The sequence below is a fragment of the Microtus pennsylvanicus genome, chromosome X, assembly GCF_037038515.1.
Source record: "Microtus pennsylvanicus isolate mMicPen1 chromosome X, mMicPen1.hap1, whole genome shotgun sequence".
Lineage (NCBI taxonomy): Eukaryota > Metazoa > Chordata > Mammalia > Rodentia > Cricetidae > Microtus > Microtus pennsylvanicus.
In genome coordinates, this window is record NC_134601.1 from 96,377,093 (window position 1) to 96,394,959 (window position 17,867).

Below are 17,867 nucleotides of genomic sequence, written 5' to 3' on the forward strand. Positions count from 1 at the left end.
TGTTTTTTATGGAATTGCTGAGTGTGCAAACAAGTGAATCTCTGTTTCTTGCGCCATGTCTTGGGAATCTTTTTGTTCTGGTTTATCAAATTCTAATGTGCTAGTTTTTGTTTTTAATCATATTATAATCCTGTAGAAGTCTGGTCATTTTCTTGTACTTTTATTTGTTTTATTCTTCTCTCATTCATTACATTCTGACCCAAAAGCATTTCCCCTCCCTCCACATCTCCTAGTCCTTCCCCTACTCACGACTTTCCCTAAAGCCCAGATCCACTCCTCTTTCCCTTCAAAATAAAAAAAAAAAGGTCTCCCAAGGATATCGACAGAGGCTTATCGCCTTTAATGAAAGACAGAGAGGGAATAGTTCTGAATGGGAAGAGAGGTATGGAGGAGGGAGGGGAACTGTAATCAGGATGTGTTGTATGAGAAAAGAATCTATTTTCAATAAAAGGAAAACAAATTCTATGAGAATCTAGGTTTTTCATCTTATCATCCCAATACTGCTACATATCCTAACAGAAAAGATATGTTCATGGAGTGGTTAGTGAGCCAGGTGTAGCAGTGCATGCCTATAATCCCAACACATGGGCTGGGAAGGCAGGGCTAAGTTAGAATCCAGTCACAGGTACATGGCAAGTTCAAGATCAGTCACATGAGGACATGTCACAAAAATAAAAAATAAACAACACAAATTTCAGTAAATGACAGTCAACAAATGAAGTCTAATTAATAAACATTTAATTTCTTCTATTGTTTTACAACTACCAAGAAGGAACGTTTTAAACATCTGACTTTATCAACAAGAACAAAAACAATGACAGAAAACAAGTCTTACTCATGCTTTAAGTTCTCTCTATCCCTTCCTTGAATTGCCATTTTTACTGTGAGCTGCTTTCATGTTTTCAAGAAAATCCTTTTAGTGCTGCTACATTTATTTTCTGGGGAATAAAATATCTCTAAACTTGGGCAGGGGAGTAAACAATGGGCATATCTCCATGGAAAGTAGACTGGTTTTGGAAGTTTTAGGACTGACTTCCTGGCTGCTTTGATTCTTCCTTTGCTCCTCTTTTAAAGCCGCTTCATAATGATCCTTGAAGTAACTATACGAGATTTTATTGATTTTGGCCACAAACTTTAAGACAGACATCTCGCTGGTTTCAGCGTATGCTTTGGGACCCCACAGGAACTTATAGCATGGAGGATCACTGTTGGCCACCTGCTGGTATTCCAGGTACTTCAGCTTCACCAAATCTTGAATGATGAGCTTCCGGGGCTCTCCATAAATTAGGTGCTTCTTCCCAGGATACACACCCATAGATCTCAGCATTCTCCACATATCTTCTTCATCCACAGAGTAGTCATTCATTAAGATCATTCCCAGGACAGTCATCAGAAAACCAGTCTTGGGCAAGCCCTTGCCAGGACGAACCCTCCCATTATTGGGAAGTTTCAGCTTGCTGATAAGATCGTATACTTGCCTGCTCGATTCAACTTCCCTCAGTTCAACTGCATAGATATCTGCAAGCCTCTCAGCAGTTTTTCTGAGGATCTCAGGGAAGTCATTGATTTCCTCCTTATCAATAACTGAAATCATATCTTCCATTGTAGTAAGCTGCTTAATTTTGTAGTTGTCAAGGAGAAGCTGACACAGCACCAAGACTTTTCTGGCTAAAATATCTTGCTGGCGATTAATGAGGAGGAAATCCCCAAAAGGGTTGTCATCATCATCTAGATCACCAAAGGAACTTTCATCTGATATGTTGAAAGAAAGGACATCCAAAGGTATGTTGAAAATACTTTCTTTCTCTGGCATGTTAAAGGTACGACAAGTTTCAGGAGAGGACTGTTCTGCTGCCTCTACTGTTTCCTGTGCACCTTCAGAAGCCTCAGGAACATTTCGAGCTCTGCGCCGTCTCCCACGGGCATTTAGTTTACTCTTCTGACCTCGAGGCATGATGACTGATTATGGGGAATAAAGCAAGAATAAGAGCAGGATTCTGAATATTCAGGTACCTAATGGAGACAGAAGAAGGTGGTATGAACAGCTTTATCAGGAGGTGGCCTCCTTTTGTTTAATTCTCCCTCTAAAGGTTTCTATGAAAACACTGTTCTAGGAACATAGAGGGCTTCTGTTTTAATTGGCTCATACTCGGTGGTATAAGATAAAGTGCATCTTAGACTGTCGCTTGGGCAAGGACAAAGCTTATCCAACTACCATTCCTATGAGGAATTTTAAAACTAAGAATAATGTATGTGGGACCCTTTCTGTCATGAGTTGCTTAGGTAAGAATTCTCTCATTCAGGATATTCACTCATTATTTCCAAAGTGCTTGATACCTTCTTTCTGCTCACTAGTACTTGTACTCTCAAATTGAAAGGTCTACACTCTTTTATGTTTAATGCAAAGAGCTGAAATTGGTGATTCAGTTGAAGGAGGAGGATCACAAGTTCAAACTCTGTCTTGGCAGATGTAGTCAAGGCAAGCCTGGACAACTTAGTGATACTCTATCTCAAAATAAAAGTCTAAAAAGAGGACAAAGGATAGGCCTCAAAGGGTAGAGTGCTTCTTAGCATGCTATATTCTTAAACAGTCAAAAACAAAACAAAAACACCTTATAACATTATAGAATTGACAAAGCAGCGTTATCCTGAAAAGCTCCATCCTGGACCTTCAAATATTAAATCCACTAATGGTCCTTTCGCCCTTTCCTTTGACATACGAACCTTTCATTTTCCTAGAAATACTTTCTTTTTGCTAGTACCACTTGAGAATTCCTAGGAGGAGTTAGTTGCCACTTAATTTGCCCATCATTTATCAATAGGGGATGACTTCTGTGGTCTGCCATATATACAAAGTTCTTTAGCTCCCAGAAATAACTATAAATTCTCATATAGTGAACTTCATAACAACACTCAGAAACTCCTTTCACATTATCACAATCATTATCCCATGCATGAGAGGCAATTTTTCACTTGACACAAAGCAAGCTACCAGTTGTGGAGAGTTGATTCTCTGGGATCTTCCATACAGTCTTTGCATGGATTTCTGGGATGTTTCTCACACTAAAGCCCTGAGACTGTTATTGTCAAAATTCAACCAGTAGCAGTGCCTCTCACAGTTGATGATAAGAGTAGGGAGTGAGCCATCTGAGTCTTCCTGGATAGATGATTCCCTCACAACTCATGCAGTATTCCTCTTTTAATCATGTGCAAAACATGGTACTCCTTTTGCTGAACTAAGTCTCCTGTCATCTTACTCCTAGGAACTTTGATTCCTACTATCATCAAAAAGGAGCAGAATGCCCATGTACTTGCCAGTGCCATGTTTGGGCTTATAAGAACCAAAAGAGGGTCTTGCTTGTTATCTTTTTCTATATTTCTTCCCATTTCCTGTTTTTATATTAAGCTTCTCTTTGATCTACTCAATAGAGCTCCACATTTCTTTTTGCCTTCACCTTCCTGAGACTATAGATCCAGCTATTCCATTGTTCTTAGGTCTTAAGAAGGCTGAGCACAAAGATGCACCTTGTATAGCAGTAGGGCTCTCTTCTATGATGGGTGGCAAAGGAGATTTTGTGTGTGTGTGTGTGCGCGCACGCGCGTGCGTGTGCGTGCATGCATGAGGATAGTGATCTCTTCTGAGGTTTCCCTAGGCTGAGAATAAGAATGAGTTTTGGGCAGGGTGTAGGCTTTGTAGATATGCCAAGTGGTAGGTATACCTACTATGAGACTGTTTCTTCTGAAGTGAGATAAGCCTGAAGACAAGGACATAGCTTTTGTGATTGTTGGCTCTGAGATGATCCTAAACTGAAAACAAGGATTGTGTCTTGTCATTAACTCTGAGGCTTTTTAGAGTAGCAACTCTGGTAGACGATACTACAGTCTCATAATATGTGCATAGTGAGGTTGAGAGCCCATCTTTGGGTGATATCTCCTCTGAGGTATTTCAAGACTAATAACAAGGGCTGTTTTGTAGTAATGGCTGGGGCAGAGGGAGGATGAATAGAATTGGGTGGAGGATGGACTTGGTGAGGGAAGAAGAAACATTGGGAGAGACAGAGGGCTGGAGAATGAGTTCAAGGTGATCAGAGGGAAAGGGACAGGAGCAGAGAGAGATAGGGAGGGTGCTAGTCAGAGTGATGAATGTGGTAGTGGAGATGAAATACTAGGTGGGGAGAGAAAATATGGGACAGTATAGGGAAGGGAGGTAGTTGGAAGAAGAGGGGGATGGAGGAGGTGGGCAAAAGGAAGGGTGGGATGTGGAAAGATAAAAATATGGGAGGGAGAGCAAGGAAAAAGAGAGATCAATAGGGAAAGAAAGGAGGTAGGAACAGGAAAGAAAGAAAGCAATGAAAGAAAAGTGATGGAAGAGGAAGGGAAGTGAGAGAAAGGAAGGGGAAGTGGAGGGGGAAAGAGAAAAGATTGAGAAATGAAGTGAGAGGAGGAAAGACAGAACAGATAAAAAGAGGAAAAGATAGAATAGTAAGAAGAGGAAAGAACAGAGAAGAGGAGGAGAATGTGAAACAGTAACAGGAAAGAGGGGAAATGTGTGAAATATTCCTTTATACTGTGTGAATATGTCATTATGATTGTTTTATTAAAAAGGGTAAATGGTCAATAGCTAGGCTGGATTTGGGAGGCAGATAGAATGCAAGAAAGAAGAGTAGAGTCACAAAGAGTTGGCAGCCAGATGCAGAGGAAGCAGGAAATGTACAAAATAGGGTAACAATCTATGAGACACATGGTAGCAAGTATATAAATAGAAATGTGTTTATTTAATTTATAGGAGCTAGTTAAAAACAAGTTTAAGCTAATTAATAATAAGTTGGTATGATTATTTGGCAGCGGGCTGGCAGGAAAGAGCTGACAAGTGTTCTGATGAAAAACACTACTGACAGAGGAAATTGGGGTGGGAGGGTGGAAAAAAAGAACAGAAGGAAGAGGGATGGGAGAGAGAACAGAGAAAGAGAGGAGATGGGAGGAGGGAAGGGAGGGAGGTGGGAAGAGAGAAGGGGTGAAGTGGATGGGAGAGAGAAAAGGTAAGGGGAGGATGAATATGGAAAAGGAGGAGATGGGAGTAGGGATGAGAGGGAAGGCAGATGGGAGGGAGAAGGGGAAGAGAGAGAGGGTAGAGTGGAGGGAGGAAAGGAGGGGCAAGGAGGAAAAAAGTAAAGAAAAGGAAAGGAGAGGAAGGGGGAATGGGGAAAGGGAGGAGGGAAAGGTGAAGGAAAGGAGGGAAGGATAAGAGGTGGTGGAAGTTAGAAAGGATTAGGAAAGAAGACAGAAGAAAGGGGAATGGAACTATTAGGAGGAGGAGAAAGAGGAAAAGAGGGGAAGGGTAATGGGGAAGGGAGGGAGGAGGAAATAGAGAACGGAAGAACAACAAAATAGAGTGAGAAGGAAATGGAGGGAGGGAGGAAAAAAGGGAATGAGGAAGAAAGGATAAAACAGAAATTGGAGAATATTTGCAAGGGTACAAAGTGAGAGAAAAACACAAGGAAGATGAAGGGTGGTAGGAAAAGATGAAGTAGGAGATACCGGAGAAAGAAAAATAGACAAGAATGGGGAGAACATGGTGGATCCAACAAAAGGCTAGGTTTGTTAGAGGGAATGGTTAAGGAGAGACAAAGAAAGACTAAAGCAGAATGTGAAGAATCGAATGGCAAGGAAGAGAGAAAGGGCACGAAGAAAGCAGAGGATCGAATAAGGGTAGGAACTGGAGGGAAGAGGAGTTAGGGGGTAAGCGAGATGATTAGGAGGATAGAGAGGTATCGTCTCTCCAGGGATTACTCTATAAAAGGAGTAGTGTCGCCCCCATCTTAAAGAAGGACCTCTTTTTTTGTTTGTTTGTTTTTTTGTTTTTCGCTACAGGATTTCTCTGTAGCTTTGGAGTCTGTCCTGGAACTAGCTCTTGTAGACCAGACTGGCCTTGAACTCACAGGGATCTGCCTGCCTCTGCCTCCCGAGATCTGGGATTAAAAGCGTGTGCCGCCACCACTGGATAGAGGGTTCCCTCTCTTGTGAGTGTGGCTGAGGGTACCATCGCCATTTCATGGACCCCAGGGTTAGAAAGAGGAGCTTTCCTGGGGACGATAGACTGAGAACGGAGAGGCTTAAGAGGGGTTTCTGGTCTATAGTGGGTACGAAACTCATTCTCAATCACCTACTCACTTCACTCTGCGAGATTCTTGACTTTGTTCCTTATGTCGGCTAGGGCAACAGCCAGCCTTGGACGGAGAGCTTTACAGCGGCGTCGAATTCACCCCAACAGGCATCGGAAGCTTAAAGCAGGAAATGAGATCACTAACGCTAAGACCAACGAGAGTCCACCGGCAGCGCCGCATCTCCGGCGCCCCCTGGTGCATGGGAGGTGTTACTACCCCCAGCCTAACAGAAACTCATTGGGTACATTGTAGCATTTGCATCTATGCCCTCAGCAATTCAAAGTTACTTCAACATTCTTCATCTCTGTGAGCCTTCTCATAGAAGGCCGCCTGATGGAGCTTCTTTAGCCATAAACGTACTTGAACAAAAGTTTGCAGAAAATGATATGGTGTTCTTAGGCCATAATTATCCTAGTCCATATAATGGTTCCCATTTCTTAAGAGATTTCATGGCAAATGCCACCTTCCTTCAAATTCGTTAGGTGTGCCTTCCAATATTAGAAAAAAAATAGTTGTGTGTCTTCAGAGTGATTGGGTAAAAGGGCAGACTAAGAAAGCAGAGAGCATAGACTAGAAGGTGGCTTTCAAAGAAAATGTATTTAATTTCATCATCATGCAGACTTAGTTTTGTTACTGCTGAAAATTTTTATATGAATATGTATACATATGTATATGTATAATCATTATTTTATATATATATATAATTATATATATATATATGGAGAGAGAGAGAGGTGGTGTGTGTGCCACTCAGACAACAATGGTCAGGAATCAGGCTTTTTTTTTTTATTTCCACATGTGGGACCCATGAGTGATTTAAACTCAGGTCCTCAGGCTTAGCATCAAGCACCTTTACCTTCTGAGTTATCTAGCCATCCCAATTCTGAAATATTTAAAAACTGCAGGCAAAGAGTTGAAGTATAAAAGTTTACAGATATCAATCATTTGAATAATTTGAATAGTTTAGTAGCACTTGCACATATAACAACATGTTGTTGTTGGCATATTTGTTTTGGCATTTTGTTTTTCAAAGGCTTCATTTAATTTGGTTCTTATTATTCTGGCAAAAGATAACACTTGACACTTTGTGAACATTTTAAAAAATATATCACTCAAGATATATTTAGGAGTAGTGATGAAAAAAAGGGTCAAGACAGATTCAAAAGTCCTTGGAGCTAACTGAAGAATGAGAACAGAGTTTGGACTCCCAGCACTCAAGTAAAAAGCCATGCATGGCAAAGTACATGGGGGAAGCAGAGATAGCAGGATCCTTGGGTCTTTTTAGCTAAATCAGTGAGCTCTAGGGTCTCAGGGAGTGTTTTCAATCAAAAAGGGTGGAGTGGTTAAGGAAGACATCTGACGTAGACCTTTGGCCTCAATATGCAAATACATGTATGTATGCACAAATGCATGCACATATTAACATTACACACACAAATCTGAAATGTCAGCTTCACTGTAGGACCTGCATAATCAAATCACCATCAGAAATTTACCTTCTCTCTATAATTTACTACTTAAGAATATGAGAGATAGCTGGGTAGTGGTGGCCTGGCCCACCCCTTTAATCCCAGCACTCGGGAGGTAGAAGTAGGCAGATCTCTGAGAGTTCGAGGCCAGCATGGTCTACAAGAACTACTTTCAGGACAGGCTCCAAAGCTATAGAGAAACCCTGTCTTCAAAAAAAAATCAAAAAACAAACAAACAAACAAAAAGAATATGAGAGATGTGTATAGTTGCGCCTGAGAAGGGGAAATAGATAAGATCTGAGTAAACTGGGAGGGGTAAGGGGAAGAGAACATGATGGAAACGGATGGTTGCGTTGTGGGAGAGGCAGAGAGGGAAAGCAAGAAAATCTTGACAGAGGGAGCCATTAAGGGGTTAGGCAGAAACCTGGTGCCAGAGAAATTCCCAGGAATCCACAAAGATGACTCCAGCTAAGACTTCTAGCAATAGTGGAGCAGGTGCCTAAACTGACCTGCTCTGTAATCAGATTGATAACTAACTTAATTGCCATCATAGACCTTTCACCCAATAACTGATGGAAACTGAGGCAGAGATCTATAGCTAAGCACTGGGTCAAGCTCCTGATGTCCAGTCAAAGAGAGGGAGGAGCAAAGGGGACTAGATCATAATGATGAAATCCACAGAGAATGCTGACCTGAGCTACTGGGGAGCTCACTGACTCTGGACTGACACCTGATGAACCTGAATAGCACTAAACTAGGCCCTCTGAATGTTCTGTGGCTTGAGCAGTCTGTGAGGCTGCTGGCAATGGGACCAGAATTTATCCCTAGTGCATTAAATGGCTTTTTGGAGCCCAATCCTTATGGAGAAATACAGCAGGGGAGGGGCTTGGTCCTATTTCAACTTGATATGAAGACTTTGTTGACTCCCAACGGTAAGCCTTACCCCTTCTGAGGAGTGGATGGGGGTTAGGTTTTGGGGGGAGGTGGGAAGGAGTGGGAGGAAGGAAGGGAAGGGGACTGTGATTAGTATGTAAAATGAAAATAGTGTAAATAAATAAGTTTGTACTAAATTAAAAAAGAATATGAGAATTTTTCTATTTTATCAACTAGTTTTGTATTTTATGCTTTATTTTGCAATAAATATTTATATTCTTCCAAAACTCATATCCTGATGTCTCTTTTCTTATGTGTGACTGTGTTGGCTGGGTTTTTCTTAGTGAAGATGAGAACACTCAAAATGTTAATCAGTGTTTTTCTTTTACTTTGTACTTTAAAAAATGGTACTGGGGTGTGCATGTGTGTGCGCCAGTAGATGTCAACATGTGTATGTATGCTGAAGCCTACCTCAGTGATAATTCTTCAGGTTCCCTCCACTTTTTGTGAAATGGTCTTTCTTTGACCTGGAGCTCTCTTATTAACCCAGGTTGACTGGCCAGTGAGCCCTAAGAATCTTCCCACCTCAGTTTCCTTAGAACTGAGATTATAAGTCTGTTCTACCCCAATACCAGTCTTTTTTTTTTTAAAAAAAAAAGTGGTGCTTTTTATTTATTACTTGTGAATTTCATATAACATATTTTGATTATGATCATTCTCTCCTCCAACTCCTCACAGACCTTTTCCCACCTCTCTACCCAACAAACACACATTTCCTTTTTTAAAAAACAAAACAAGGTGACAAAATTCCTAAATAAAAACCATGAGTCCAGTTTGTATTAGACAACTGTTCCTGGGTCTGGGGCCTGCCTGGGATATGGGCAATATCCAGGTGTTACTCCATTGAAGAAAACAGAGTTTTCTTCGTCAGGCAGCAACTGAATGCCAATAGCTTCTTGGCTATGGGTGGAACTTGGTGCCTACCTCCTCTCTGTTATGCCGTGATGTTGCCGGGCTTGAGTTTGTGCATTTCTTGTGCATGCTGTCACAGTCTCAGTGAGTTCATATGTACATTTTCCCTGTTGTGTCTATAAAATCAGGTTTCCTTGAAGTGATCTACTATCTTTGGATCAATCTTTTCCTTCTCTCTTCAGGAACGATCCCTTAGCCTTGCCTGATGAGAGAGTTGTAACATAGATATACCAATTAGGGCTGTGTACTTCACAGTCCAGTTTTCGCTATGTTGAACATCTTTTGGTTTCTGTGTTAATTGCAATCAACTACAAGATGATTCTTTGTAATGAGGGTTGAATTAAACTTTGGTCCACGCATATAACAATGTCTTTAGGAGTCATTTTATTGCTATTTTCATTTATTAAAATTATTAGTAGTGAGGTTTCCTCTAGGGCCTTGAGTCTTTGGCCTTGTTGACAGTGTCAAAGCGCTCAGCATAAGACCAGATACCCTGAATTTGAAAGAGGAGAAAATAGGGAGTGTGCTTGAACTTAGAGCACAGGACAACACTTTCTAAACAAAAAAACCCTGATTGCATAGGCATTAAGACCAGCAACTGATGAATAGATCCACATGAAACAACAGCAAAAGCTCCTCTACAGCAAAGGACACTATAATCCAAGTGAAGAGACATAACATAAAATGGAATGTGTCAGACAAGGAGGGCTGACTGAGAAGCCAAGGACAATGGCACTGGGTTTTGATCCTACTGCAGGTACTGGCTTTGTGGGAGCCTAGTCTGTTTGGATGCTCACCTTCCTAGACCTGGATGGAGGGGGAACGACCTTGGACTTCCCACAGGGCAGGGAACCCTGACTGCTCTTTGGACTGGAGAGGGAGGGGGAGGGGGTGGGAGGAGGAGGGGGTAGAAGGAGGGGGAGAGAAAAGGGAGGAGGTGGAAATTTTTAAGTAAAAATAAAAAAATCATAGCACAACATAGTACCTTTGAAAACTATAAACACTGGACTTTATTACTTAACAATAATAGTAAAATAAATAATAATTTTGAAGAGTTAAAAAATGGAAAAATAATTTACGTGTCATACACTGTTCTCTTTTTAAAAAAATGTGGGTTCTGTGGCTCAAATTAGGTTTTTATATTTAAAAGAGAAGAATTTTACTGGTTGAGCAATCTCCACAGTCCTTTTCGTATAATTCAAAACTGCTTTAGAAACATAGTTTGGGTTTGGGCCTATGGGGGTAGTACATACTGGTATGCCAACTCCTGAAGTGGATGAATCAGGAAGATGGCAGATTCAAGACCAGTCCAGTCTACAGCATTGCTCTGGGTGTCCTAGTGCATTCAATGCCTCTAATTCCAGCTCTTGAAAGAAGAGGCAAAAGGTTCAAGATATGCTACATAGAAAGTTTGATATCAGGCTGGCCTACATAAGACCCTGCTTCAGAAAAACCAATAAGTAAATAAATAAGTAGAAAGTTAATTATTTAATATGTACAAATTTTTATTTATTGATTACAATCATGTAAATAAGAATTATTTGTCAAAATAGTTCAAATGTTTTATAGTATACTTATTTTAAATTCACTTTTAACATGACTTCTTTTTCTTCTTTCCTTCTTCCTTCCTTCCTTTTTTTTCTCTTTCTTTCTTCTGAACATGAACTAACATTATTTATCTGAGAGTCACTTTGTACTTCTGATCATCCTGCCTCCTCCTCCTATGTAATAGGGTAATAGCATGGTTCAACATACATGGTTTATAAAATACTTTAAATAACCTTTTCTATATTGTTCTTTTTAAATTTTTGTCACTTCCCACATAATTTCCTTTTTTTTTCCAAATAGAATTTTGATACAGTCTTCACTGTCTTGGTTGGTAGCAGGAGCCAAGGATGTTAGCACAGACAGGGGCTGTGCCAAGGCCATGAACACAGATGATGTCCTCGGCAGTAGTCTAGTCCAGGATGACACTATGGTGACATCACAGGCCTCTCAGCTCTATATAGCCCAGCAGCAGCAGATACTAATATAGCCTTAGGTGGTCGCTCAGATCCTGGTCATCTGCACAGTCCTTGGTGGCAGCATGGGCCATGAATATCAACACAGATTCCAACTGCAATTGGGCCATAGACCCAGACATGGTCGTTGCCAGCAGCCAGTGCCCAATGTCACCGTCCTGGCTGCCAGTAGAGATCACTCAGATTTGCATGGTCCCAGCAGCTTCATGGCCTTTGAACACCAATATGACCACAGAAGGCAGCCCGGATGGCAGCAGGAGCTTAGGACATCAACATAGACCCTGGCTTTAGCTGGGTCATGGCCTCAGGCATGGCCCCCATCAGCAGACTTGGCCTGTATGACACCATGGCCCTGGTTGGCAGTACATGTCATTCAGGTCTGTATGGTCTCACAGCAGCACAGCCCTCAGACACCAACTCTGCCATGGGTAGCATCCCAGATCTTGGATATCTGTGTGTCCCTTGGTGACAACCTGGACCATGGATATCAACACAGACCCAGGCTGCAGTAGGACCATGGGCCCAGATATGGTCCCTGGCAGAAGCTCAGGTCCAGAAGTCATCATGACCCTAGCTGGCATTGCATGCAGGTCACCCATATTGGCATGGACCCAGTGACAGCATGTCATCTGGGCCCAAACAAATCCCCAAGTGGCAGGCTTGCCCCCAAATATGTACTTGACCTTTGATGGTAACAAGAGCCACTGACATCAACAAAGAGCCCAACTGCAGCAGGACCACAGACCCAGATGCCCTATACAGTAGTCCAGGCCTGATGTCACCATGGACGTGATAATGCAGGCCTTTTAGAATGGCATGGTCCCTGTGGGTGCACATCCTTTGGACACCTACATGGTCACAGGTGGTAGCCCCGTCTCCAGGTATCAACAGGAACCTCAGTGGTAACAGGAGTCACAGATATCACCACAGACTACCACGGCTGTGTTAGGGCCGTGAAACCAGATGTGGCCCTTGCCAGCAACCCAGGCCCAACCAGCACCATCTCCAGGTGGAGAGCAGGATACCCACATCAACTAATTCCTCATTCACATTGACTTTTTAGAACTGCCTCTCTCGTCAGCAAAGGAGCCTTTCTGCATCTCTCTCTATATCTCCCATTTTCCCACCTTATACTTGCTCACCATAATGGTGCCCAATCACCCAGCACTGGGCAGGCTCATGATTGATCTCTGCTTGCCCAGGGCAAGTATCCCAGGTTTATTATTAAATTTTTAGAACCATTTTTTGAGATAATTTAGTCACATTTAACAGTAAGAAACAATAAAGAAAGAGCTTCTGAACTTGTTACCTAGGTTCCTTCAAAGATAGTATCTTGCAAAGCAAAACCAGAAAATTTATCTTGATATAATAAATTAATTTTGACCCCTTTTCCAAGTTTTATTTCAATGTGCATTATATTCATTTTTCTCCTTCCTTCAAATTTACTTAAGTACTGAATATCAAACATAGAAGTATGTTATCTTGATTACAGAACCATAATTTAAAAGTTTGGCTATGGAGATAATATGCTACATTACCCTGTATTGTTTGTAATAGTGCATTTAATATATTAATAATATTAATGTCTTGCAGAAATGGAACTCTGTACTGTGAATTTGTGACATGTCAGTTCAAGTGGATGAAGAAAGATATTTCCATTTGTGAGAGAGGGCTTTGTTTCTCAGCTTCTGATTTTAATTTATTAGTATGCAGTCAATGTGATCAGCTTTCACAATGAGATTTTGCTTTCACATTATTTTAGTGAGACATTTATAATTAATGCTACAGGAAAATTACACTGGGATAATATTTAGTCAGTTTTTTTCAATAAGAAACACGAACATAATAATAGTTGATGGGAAAAACAACATAAGATCACTTTAGAATAAAAAGGTTAAATGTTAATTCCTTCACAAATAAATTTTTTAGATGAAATTTTATTTGGGTAGCATGCACATATTTGTTTAAACTCAGTGTTTCATTGTGGCATGACTATTATTCATTATAAACTGTCTATTGTACTTTAAAATAAATTCATTGCTTAAAAGAACAAACTAATGTTATTATTTTTCTCAGGTTTTACTTTCCTAAATTATGCTTGGTTTGCTGCGATAGAAAAAAAAGCATTCGGTTTCAAAAATTGTAAATGTCATTTAGGGAGTTTTCTTTAACACTAAATGGAAGTGAGAAAGACAATAACCTCAGAATGAGGAAAATTTGTGCATCTTTTATTGATTATAATTTTATTAGTTTGGAGTTATTCTCGTAAACTTCATTGATTGTCTATCTGCTTTTATTTGAGTGTTATCTCCCCCATCAAAGGGGCTTAATATGCCATAATACTGGGAATAATTTATTCTTGCTTTTTGTAGCAATTGACAAAGTTCAGGCAAAAAACACGACCAAACAAAACAAAATTCACACAATGAAAGTGGGTGGGTTGAATAAGTTAAGAGAAAACAGAGGTTCCCAGTGTACATAGGATTCTCAGTATTTTATCTGTATTTGTATTTTTATAAACCTAATGAACTGATAATTTAACAATAGTTAAGTTTGGAGCAAAACAGTAGAGAAAAGATCACTCTTCATTCTTATTCATGCTCATTTTATTAAAAACAAAGCCTGCTATAATGCAAAGTAAAAAGTGTATCTCACGAATAATAATTATTTTCTTGAGCATAGCTTGTCTATTGAAAACTATGTCTAAATTGAACCTTTTCGCCATGCACGCCATGCCACTATGGAATGGCATGGAGACTCCAAAGGGAAACCTCTAATAGGGAGAGCCAAACCCAGTCTCACCTACCTGCCAGCCTGACAGATTCTCCATCCACAATACAGTTCTGGCTGTGCATAGTATCCTTTGAACTGTACACCGGATTAAGGCCCTCAAACCCAGTCTTCCCACACTCCAACACCCAACCTCACAACTCATCCTAGGAACCATACGGCATCCTGCAACCATGGCCCCAGATAAAGACCCTAGCTCACTATACCACTTTTTCCAATTAGTTACTTTCTATTGCTATGGCAAAATTCCATGGCTAAGGAAACTTAAAAATTTGTGTTCACAGTTCCAGAGGAATAAGAGTCTGTTACCCACATGGTTGAAAGGTGTGGTAATAGGCAGACATGTTAACTAGAATAGGAAGCTGAGAACTCACAGCTTAAACTGAAAGCAGAAGGCAGAGCACAGACTAAGAATGGTGCAAGTCTTTGAACTCTCAAAGCCCAATCCCAGTGACATACTTCCTTCAAAACTACTACATCTCTGAAACCTAATCAAATATCTTTCCCAACACTACCACTTTTGATTCCCTGGCCTCTAAAGGCTCTTGGCCACATTGCAATGTAAAATATGTTTGCCCAGCATTAAAAATTCCTACACAATTTTAGTTCCAACGCTGTTTAAAAATCCAGTTTCCATTCTCTTCTTTCAGACAATGAGATTATGAGTAATGGCAGTCCCCTGTAAAATCAAAACACAAGATACATACTTCTAGAATTTAATAACACAGAATACATATTACCATTCCAAAATTGAGGAGTGAAGACATAGTGAGGACATACCAGACAAAGATGAGACATAGTTTCAGCAGGCAAATATTAAATCCAGCTAGTGTAAAGGGGCTTAAATGCCTTTTTCCTATAGCTTTGCTGACTACAAGATACATCACTGCCTTGATATGGCGTTACTCCCTGTGTGCCTTTTTCCACGTCAGATATACCGTATCTCTCACATGAACAACATCTTAGAGTCTCCAATGCGAGCCAGGCTTCATTTCCACAGATTCATGCAATCACATTTTGGGTCCTCTTACGTTCTTGTGGCCTTCACACAGGGACTCCTTTGCCACACACCCAGGGCCAGCGGCTCTCTAAAGTCTAGGATGAACATTACATGACTCCTTTACTCTTGTATCCTTCATGACTCTAAAGCCAGCATCACATGGACTACTGTTGATACATGTAAATGGTGAGTTTTGTTGAAAAAAAATACCCCATTCCTTCTCCGTATATACATTTGGATACAGAATATCCAAATAATGGATAAAATGGGAGATATACCAAGTCATTTAATATATTAAAGTTTGGAGTTGAAAAGAGAATGTAAATTGTGAGATTTCAGAATAAAGGAGGAGACATCCTTAATGGCAGCTTGATTTCAATCTCCAGTTCATATTCATAAGTGCATCTCAAATAATGTTTGCTGACTTTTTCTATGGAGAGAGCATTTCATTTAGAATCAGATAAATGATTACAAGGAAGAACAGAATAGAGCCTGCACACACCTAAGCCTACATAAACAGATGATAGTGTCACACATAAAAATGTTGATTTTACATTTTACATTCTGTCACAAACAACTTTTATGGTATTGATAGCATAACAATAAACAAGAAAATTTTCTCTTCCTGAAACTATAACTCTTATAGAAGATATAACCAATAAATAAATCAGCAAATGAAATGAGTACAACATATTCAAAATACCAGTAGTCATATCAAGCAGTGAAGAGTGTTATGAAATCAATCCATCAATAAGATTCAATAGTTGAGAATAGATATTGATCCTAAATTAAATTTGGTAAGGAAATTGTTTGTTTATAAATCAGGAGGAAAAACATCTTACATGAGTTCCTCATGTCTTTTATTTAATTTTGGTTTTTGAGACAGGGTTTCTCTGTAGCTTTGGAGCGAGTCCCGGAACTAGCTCTTGTAGAACATGCTGGTCTCAACTTCATAGAGATCGGCCTGCCTCTGCCTCTCAAGTGCTGAGATTAAAGGCATGTGCCACCACCACCCAGTAAGTTCCTGATTTCTTTAAAAGAAACAGAACCACTGTTAAGCTTGTGAGCAACAACAGAAATATCACTTTGTTCCGTTCTTCACTCCAGAGGCATCTGAGATACTTTATGAGCAAGTAGACTCTTTATAAAGTTGATAAATGTCCTAATCCTCTTGAGTGAGCTTAAGAATTTCAAAAGATTAAAAAATATTTTGAAATCAATTATATTGATATTCCAAATTGTTCTACCGATAATAATGATAAAGTTTAGAGTTTGTAGATTTCAATTTGAAATTGAGTCAGCAAGGACTCATCTTCATCCAAAAACAGGAGGTGATAAATAGCACAGAAAATGTTGAAAAATCCTTGACTTCAGATGACCGATATTTCAGAAAGGTCAATTCCCAACATATAATCCTTTAACTGAGGATTGGTATACTTGGTCTATTTGAATATGATATTCTTTAGGTTGGAAAATGAAGTGATTTTTTTTCACATAGCCTATATCCAGACCCTATCTTTTTCACTTTAGGTGAAGGTCCTAGTTGATATCTCTCTCACTATCTACTAGACTATTATAACTTAATAAAAGTCAGGTTTACAATAAAGTAATGAGAAAAAGAGGTCCAGCTCTCTGGCTATGAAGCAAGATTAGCTAAGAATACAAGGGGTGTCTTTGTTAGAAACTATGACATTAGAGTACACCTTTTGCTACCTTTCTTTAGTTCTTCATCTATTTTCTTTTATAGCTGTTTATTAAATATCTGTGATTGCCATACATGAAGTTAGAACTGAAAAACCATTTACTTCCTTGAGAAATTAATACTCAGTGGCAAAAGACAATTCAGGAAGCTAAGCATAAGGAAGTAAATATTCAATATAGTTATACAACCATACCAACAAAAGTTTCTTGAAATCAAGAGCAATTTCTTTGACTCAATGTGGTGCTGTTTGTCTGTAATCCCAGAACTCAGGAGATAGATGTTGCAGTTTCCTATGAGTTCTACATCTAGAATAGTTTCAAAACTGCTGGCTGAGATGATCAAGCATCACAGAATACTCCAGTCAGGACTTGATCATAAACCTAAATTTTCTTTGGGTCCCCATAGGATTATCAGCACCCCAAAGTAGCAAGCATTAGACTAGAAAACTACACCCACATTCCCCAAAAAATGGATTATGGATGTTGGTCTTTATTTAGAGTGTTGGTTTCAAGTTGTTATTGATAATGGCGAGGACAAAAGCTAAACAAATGAGAATAGATTCAGAGTTCTTGTTTTGAAAGGAAAATAGAGGAAGTGCTGAGATAATGCTCTTGTATCCTGTAAAGATTTGTCACTCGTATTTGTTTAATAAAGTGATGATTGGTCAGTACCCAGACAGGAAGTTTAAGTGGGGCTACTAGACTGGGAGGATTCAGGGAAGAAGAAAGGCTCATTTTGCAGTTGCCACCCAGATGCAGAGGAAGCAAGATGAAAATGCTACAGTGAGAAAAGATACCAAGACACATAAACATACACAAGAATTATGAGTTAATTTAAGTTGTAAGAGAAAGTTAATAATAAGCCTAATCTAATAGG

General features: G+C 39.8%; 1 protein-coding gene across 1 annotated transcript; it reads right to left on the reverse strand.

Moving 5' to 3' along the window:
* Positions 1-931: 931 nt before the first annotated feature.
* On the reverse strand, positions 932-1,954 carry LOC142840430 (melanoma-associated antigen B5-like). Its single transcript, XM_075956954.1, has one exon. The coding sequence runs from the start codon at positions 1,952-1,954 to the stop codon at positions 932-934; it is 1,023 nt and encodes a 340-aa protein (XP_075813069.1).
* Positions 1,955-17,867: the final 15,913 nt, after the last annotated feature.